This window comes from Propithecus coquereli, unplaced genomic scaffold (genome assembly GCF_000956105.1).
Source record: "Propithecus coquereli isolate 6110/MARCELLA unplaced genomic scaffold, Pcoq_1.0 Scaffold40, whole genome shotgun sequence".
NCBI lineage: Eukaryota > Metazoa > Chordata > Mammalia > Primates > Indriidae > Propithecus > Propithecus coquereli.
This window is the reverse complement of record NW_012149730.1, coordinates 5,363,136-5,371,384: the sequence shown is the minus strand read 5'-3', so window position 1 is coordinate 5,371,384 and position 8,249 is coordinate 5,363,136. Positions and strand designations below refer to the sequence as shown.

Here is an 8,249-nt window from a genome sequence, read left to right as displayed (position 1 = left end):
AATGTAAGTACTGACCTGTTTCCAGATCACTATGATTCTCAGAAGATTTTTCAGTGTTTTGAACTAGGCCATCAAAAAGAGTAATATCCAACTAATATTTGTTATCTAAAAGTTCTCCCTTGTTCTGAATTGTCAACATGAAGCTTTTCTTAAGACTTTAAAATTTGGCAGCTTTTTTCAAAATTTTCAGCTTTTTTTCCCCACTCATACAATAAAGTTTGGCACATAAATTTCTGATAAATTCACCAATATTTTGTAAATGCAACCATGTATATATATTTAATGGTCATTTAGATTTGTTAGCTTTTATAAGGGCTGAAAATGTGATTTATTTGAGGCTCTATTGAAAACTACACTTGATACGCTTTTCCTAAAGCATAAAATAACATTTAAGATGATTTTGCTAACACAATTAGTTAAGGATTCTCAAGAGAAATGTGGTTTAGATCTTTATAAAACATTTTTTTCAGAGAATTTCCCCAGAGATATATGAAATAAAATATTAATTCATTGCTATTTGATAGTAAACCCTGGCTTCCACAGAGATTGTGACTAACTCAATTGCTTTCTACTAGGTTTATTTGATAACTATCCTAATGTAGAAAATGTCATCTGATCCTGTGGTGGTGGAGGAAATCCTTTCTTGGTTAAGAGTTGCTGATGTAGAGAAACACACTGGGTGTCACATTTGATAGCAAATTAAACAACACAGTTAATGTCACATAGCTATTATTTATATGAAGTGCTTAATATGTTCCAGGCAGTATTCTTAGCAATATGAGGATTAAATTAGTTAATTAGCTATTTTAATCCTCACAACAGCACTACCAGGTGTTTGTTTTACTATTTCTATCCCATTTTATTGGTAAGGAAGGAGAGAAAGTAAGTGGCTATGGTGAAAGATTTTAAATTTTTCTATCAAGGAGGGAAATTTACAAGACAGTAGTTTTGTTACAAGAACTAATTTTGTTTTGTATATGCTCTGTATTACTGAAGTAGGTAGATATAGTCAGTCTGGACATTTTGTGTGTATACATCTTAGCCCCTAGGAGAAGCTAGAGAACATATGGATCTACCAGGTTCAACTAATAAATTCACAAAAGTTGGAAAAATCAGTGAGTTATACGTGAAATGTATTATTCCTGAATGGACTGCTTATTAAAGGCAAGGAGAGTGTTAGTAAAGAGCTTAGCTAGATAGATTAAAGAAATTGTCTCTCTCCATCTGCTCTAATTAGCTTATCTCATCAGCTTTTACAGCATGCTGGTTATTTCAGAAAAGAAGTGAGAGCTACTTTGAAAGGACAACGGTTTTTCTTTATGCTAATTTATAATGGTTTTGGAGTGGTTGTCCATTCTTAAACTTTTAAATGTTAGGACTTTCCTGTAAGGATTTATTATTGGAAGTTTCAAGGCTTTGTATGCTCAATTAAGGATTTCACCCTCTCCTCATTCCTTTGGTTTTGGCTCCAATGATTATGTTTCCTCTTTTTAGGAAGATTTCTCTGGGTATTTTGATACTTTTCCTGATAGAAGGAAACCTTCCATCATTAACAGGTATTTAAAAATCTACATTTGTTTTTATCTTTCTATATATCGCTAGTATATTCTTTTCAAAAGTAGCATTATTGATGTGATTGCTATAAGAAATTGAATCAAATACTAATTTATAATCTTCGATACTGCTTTATTTAAACTTTTAAAGTATTTCCAATAATTTTGGTTTCCTTCTTCATTCGTAATTCCTGGTTAAAATCTCACTTCCTTTTATTTCTTATATTGAAATTGAATGTACACTTGATTTCAGTAACAATCTTGAATTAAAGGAGTGGAATTAAATGGAAAAAGATTGAATGCCTCACTCCTCTCCTCCTTAAATATATATGCTTGTCTATAATCTGAGTGTTGACTTCAAAATCCAAATGTAGCATGTGTTAGTTTTTCTTTATTTGTTACCTTTTGTACTGTATCTTCATTCATCAAAGGAAGACTTAATTATGCTTTCCCTCTGTAGCACAAACCTATTTACCTTTAGAGGAGATCCAAGACCCCAAGAGTGCAGTTTCTTTTCTTCTGCCTGAAGAATCAACAGACCTTTCTCTATCTACTGAAAAGAAACAGCCTCTGGACCACAGAGAAGCTAAAAGACGGTGGTTACTCCGAAGGCGGAGATCTATTCTGTTTCCTAATGGAGTAAAAATCTGCCCGGAAGAAAGTGTTACAGAGGCTGTGGCAAACCATGTGAAGTATTTTAAAGTCCGAGGTAAGCAAACATCGAAACTCGTGCGCTCCATAATGTAATTCAAATATAGTTCAATCACAGTTGTCGTATCACACTGTAAGTCAAAATTTGTGATAATTTAGATAGGACTGAGCCAAATATTCTTTCTACTTAGCTATGAAAAAAGAACTTGCTAAGAATATCATATTAATATAACTACAGAGAAAAGTTTAAGAAAGGAAATGTTTTAGATCTTTTTAAGCACTTCAAAAGTATGAGTTCATGTTACTGGATAAATTATAATTTTTACTTCTTCATTACTGTAATTTGACTAAATGTAACCACAAAATATATTTACCAAGGTATACTCATCTGCTTGCCTATTTAATTATTTTATATACATGAAAGTATAATTAATTTCTATATTTTATAGCTTAGACATGCCACAGATTCCTGTGGGTTGCTCTCTAGTTGGTACACATAAAACTTTTTATGTCTTAAATTATGGCACTTCTCACAATGGACCCTAAAGAAGACAGCTCGAATTTTATTTTATTTTGTTTTTAATTAAACAGTATTATCCTTGATCTCATACTTTTTTTTATGTGAATTTATTCTATGTTTTTTATATATACTAACATTGCTTAATTGAACATAGTATATCCCTTAGACATTTGGAAGATTCCCAAACTTTGCTATTTGCTGCTAAAGAGCTAATAAGAAGCCATAATATTAATGTGATGTTAGTAAACTAAAGTGGAGATAGTCGGTGAAGTGATTGTGAAATTAGGCTTCTTCATTCATGCATTGATTCATTCATTTACTCAAAAAATGTGTATTAAACCCTTACTGTTTTTGAGGCATTGAGTTATATGAACCTTCTGAGTTGTTTCTTTATCTTCTTTATTTTCCTTTCTTGTTCTTTTCCTCCTTCTCCCTTACCAAAGTTTTAAAAATAAAATAAAAATTTAATGCCAAATATTACATCTATTTATATATTTGATATTTTTGTTTGTTAAAGTGGTACAATGTATTAGCAGCTCTTTTTTATGAGTGTATTTCTATTTCTTGATTGTATTTGGGAGCTATCAAACTACTAAACAATAAGATTATTACTAAACAATAAGCTTTCCTTTTCCTTTTTAAATGGAGATCCATAGACCTGATATTTTATGTATAGGACATATGCCAGAAGTGGAAAATTCCCAAAAGCATGGGAAGAGAATAAAGAAACGTGAATGAGAATGACATTTATTACTTTATCAAGATGTGATTTCTACTACCTGGATTTTTACTTTATGTTATTTTTAAATAGATCAGAATACCTAGATATGTTAGCATTTAAGGAATGTATTTGTGCCTTTTAATTGCTTTGCCCTTGTTTTTATAAATTCAAGAGATACTATTGAAAAAAAGCCAACAAAAAGAAAAACAAAGCATTCCTGGAATAATTGACTGTAAAATACAAGTGCCATGAATAGGATCCTTGAAAAGGTACCTCATAAGGCCAAAATGGTTGGCACCCCACATCAAGATGGATAACAGTGTTGATATAGCTATTCCTGTCATGGTGAAGAATAAATATTTCATTTGTTATTTTTTTGAAAATTGGGATAAATTAATTTTTCCACATAGATCTTGATTTTGAAGAGATTTTGAAGACGTCATTTGGATTATGACCTTAAAACCAAATATTTGAAACTTGGAGAGAGGGAGCTATTAAATGTTCAATAAAGCTGCGGTCCCCAACACCCTGGGGGCCGGGGACCAGTATCAGTCCCTGGCCTGTTAGGAACTGGTGAGCGGTGGGCAAGCCGGGGAAGCTTCATCTGTATTTACAGCCGGTCCCCATTGCTTGCATCACCGCATAAGCTCCGCCTCCTCTCAGATCAATGACAGCATTAGATTCTCATAGGATCACGAACCCTACTGTAAACTGTGCATGTGAAAAATCTAGGTTGCACCCTCCTTATGAGAATCTAATGCCTGATGATCTGAGGTGGAGCTCAGGTGGTGATGCTAGCGTTGGGGAGCAGCTGCAAATACAGATTATCATTAGGAGAGAGGTTTTACTACACAATAAATGTAATGCTCTTGAATCATCCTGAAACTATCCCCCATACCGGTCTGTGGAAACATTGTATTCCGTGAAACCATCCCTGGTGCCAAAAAGATTGGGGACCACTGCAATAAAGGATTTTAGCTCTTTCTACCAAACTAATTCAATGTAATGTTTTGCCCAATTTTTCCTTCATAAAGAATTTGGCATCAATTGCTAGTTGGTGTAACAAATTTGAAAAGTATCTCTAAGCAAGAAGCAACTGCATTTAATTTAATGATTTATAAAATTAAACAGGATACTTGGAGTAGAATATAATTATGTCTCCTCTCTCTCTTTTTAAAAAATCACATTTGTAGTTGGACTTCTTAAAATATAGCTTTGGCCAGGTGTAGTGGCTCACACCTGTAATCCTAGCACTTTGGGAGGCCAAGGTGGGAGGATTGCTTGAGACCAGGAGTTCGAGACCAGCTGGGACAAGAGCAAGACTCTGTCTCTACAAAAAATAGAAAAATTAGCCAGGCATGGTGGTCTGTGCCTGTAATCCCAGCTACTTGGGAGGCCGAGGCAGGAGGATCGCTTGAGTCCAGGAGTTTGAGGTTGCAGGGAGCTATGATGATGCCACCACACTGTAGCCTGGGCAATAGAGTGAGACCCTGTCTCAAAAAAAATAATAAATTAAAAATATATATATAGATTTATTGCGGTATATGTTAATGGATTATAGGTTACACATATTTAAAGTATCCTATTCGATTAGTTTTGACAAATTTACCCTTGAAACCATCATTACAATTAAAATAATGAACTTAACCACTCCTAAACATTTTCTCATGAATCTTTATACTTCCCTCATTACCTCTCCTTACTCCAATACTGAAGTGATCACTAATTTGCTTTCTATATATATTATTAATAGTTAGCATTTCCTATACTTTTGTATATAGATTGAATCATAGGATGTACTTTTTTTTGGTCTAGCTTCCTTTAATAGTGTAATTATTTTGAAATTCATCCATGATTTTTTTGTGTATCAATAGTTTATATTTTATTATTGGGTAGTATATTCCATTTTATGGATATACCATGATTTCAGATATTTGGATTATTTTCAATTATTAGTGATTACAAAGAAAGAAATTATGACCGTTTGGATACAAGTTTTTGTGAGAACATGCTTTCATTTCTATTGAATAATAGTACTACTATGTCTGGGTCACATGATTTTTAAGAAATTAAAGTTGTCAAACTTTTCTACTGTGACTGTACCACCAGTAGTACATTAGGATTCCAGTTTCTTCACATCCTTGCAACCCTGGGTATGGTCAGTCTTTTTTAACTTTAGCCATTCTCGTGGGTGTGTTTCTTACTGTGATTTTCATTTGCATTTTTATAGTGACTAGTAACTAATGATTTTGAATACTTTCTTATTTGCTTATTTGTCATTCATGTACCTTTTAGTGAAGAATCTTTTTGAATATTTTACATTAAAATGTGTTATTTGCCTATTATTAAGTTGTAAGAGTTCTTAATGTATTCTAGATGGACACAAGTTCTTTGTCAAGTATATGTTTTGCATACATTTTTCTCCCAGTGACTTGTTTTTTTATTTTATTAATTATGTCTTTTGAGGAACAGAAGTTTTAAATTTTCATAATGTTCAATTTATCAGTTTTTTGGGGGATCATTCTTTTGGTGTTGAATCTATGTTTGCTTAACCTAGGATCACAAAGTTTTTTTTTATATATATATTTTCCTATAGAAGCCTTATAGTTTTTAGGTTTTACATTTTGGTCTAGGTTCTATTTTGAGTTAATTTTTATATATAATATATATGGATCAAAGTTAATTTTTTTGCTTATGCATAGCCAATTGTTTCAGCACCATTTGTTAAAAAGATTATTCTTTATTGCCTTTGCACTTTTGTTGAAAATTAGTCATCTGTATATGGTGGATCTATTTCTGCACTCTTCATTCTGTTCCACTGATCTGTTTGTCTATTTTCATGCTAATACCATACTGTCTTGTTTACTGTATGCTTTATAATAAGTCTTTGAATCAGATAGTGTAGGTTTTTCAGCTTTGTTCCTCTTTCGATTTGTTTCGTTATGCTGGGACCTTTATATTCCATGTAAATATTAGAATCAGCTTGCCAATTTCTATAAAAAAGGCTGCTGAGATTTTGATTGGATTGTGTTGAGTCTATAGATCACTTTGGGAAGAATTGTCATATTCACAATGAACGTTGAGTATTTCTTTTCAAAAATGCTTGAGACCAACCAGAAGTATTTCAGATTTCAAATTTTTTTTCAATTTTGGAATATTTGCATATACATAATGAGATATCTTGGGGATGGGACCCAAGTCTAAACATGAAATTCATTTATGTTTCATATACACCTTATATACATAGCCTAAAAATAATTTTATGCAATATTCTTGATGATTTTGTGTATGAAACAAAGTTCATGTACACTGAACCATCATGGGTTTCACTATCTTGGCCACCCCTGTGGACTGCGTTGTTTAGCACCACTGTTATTCCTGACTCTAAATTTATATGCTACCAATAAGCAAGCATTCTCTTACGCTTATTCACACTTAAGTACTTTAACAGTAAAAAATATGGCATACCATTAATACAGTGAAAAAATAATGTGTTCAGGATAACTAAGCAACATCATCACCAGAATACCTGTATCAGCTGTTAAACAACAGCAGCAACAAACAGTGGCAGGCTTTTAGTCTTCACTTATGATGTTGTGTTTTGATTAGAAGGTTACTGTATGCTGTATATTATTTATTATTGATGTTGGTGTGTCTGGCCTGCACAGGTGCCATTTTATTACCATTTGTGGGTGTGCTTAGTGGGGGAGTCTGGACATGGGTGAAAAAAATACATTGCAGCTGAAGGGGACTGAGAGAGTCTTTTTTTCCCTTGGGGACTCTGAATAAACTGTGCCTGCATTTTGTGCCTGCATTTTGACTGTGACCCATCACATGAGGTCAACCGTGGAATTTTCCACTTTTGGTGTCATGTCGGCACTCAAAAAGTTTTGGATTTTGGACCATTTTAGATTTTGGATTTTTGGATTAGGGATATTGACTTGTATTGAGTCTTCTAATCTATGAACATAATGTATCAGTCCATTTAGGTTGTCTTCAATTTTTCTCAGCAATGTTTTCGAATTTTTATTGTATTTATTCATTTATTTGTTAATTTATACATGGAAACTTATCATATTGATTCTGCTAGGTACAGTACTAACCACAATAATTAAGGCATTATAGAGTATGCAATAATAAAGGAATGTACAAGGCATATATGCAGGAAGGACACAAGTGGGAATGACCGTCCATGCCTGGGGTGGTGTAAATGACTGGATTTGAAGAATGAGTTGGCATTTTGCAGTGAATCAGGGTGGGGAACACCCTATGGAAGGTCTCAGGACCGAAAAGCTGGGTATAGTTCCATTTGTTTAAAACTCACTATGCAGGGAGTAGAGTCCTAAGGGATGAGGCCATCCACAGCCCATATATGACGCACACATAGAGTTGCCAGATTTAGCAAATGTAAATGCAGGACACCAAATCAAATTTGAATTTAAGATAAACAACAAATGATCTTTTTAGTGTACATATATCCCATGCAATATTTGGGACAAAGTACTATACAAATCTGAGTTTGATCTACAGGTTTACTCACTCTTTGTTGGTAGAAAAATTATTCAATTTCTAAAAATCTCAGTTTCTTTACCCTTGAAATTGGAATAATAATACTGTCTTTAAAGGTCTTAGTGAATATTAGCTAAGAGTTTTAGGGCCACTGGAAATCTCAAATAAATGATAGTATCATTGATTAAATGGAGGAAGCATATAACCAATATTTTGTTTAGTATACAGATCTTGCACATCTTTTATCAGATTTATTTGTAAAGATTTCATATTTTTTCATGTTACTGTTAATGAT

At 33.0% G+C, this 8,249-nt stretch overlaps 1 protein-coding gene across 1 annotated transcript in view; it reads left to right on the top strand.

Moving 5' to 3' along the window:
* Positions 1-1,257: 1,257 nt before the first annotated feature.
* The window catches only part of IMPG2 (interphotoreceptor matrix proteoglycan 2), a 94,543-nt gene continuing 87,551 nt past the window's right edge, over positions 1,258-8,249 (top strand). Inside the window, exons 1-2 of the mRNA XM_012652824.1 lie at positions 1,258-1,556; positions 2,014-2,262. Of these exons, the coding sequence (XP_012508278.1) occupies positions 1,472-1,556; positions 2,014-2,262 (334 nt within the window). The 5' untranslated portion in view covers positions 1,258-1,471. The remainder of the gene's footprint in view (positions 1,557-2,013; positions 2,263-8,249) is intronic.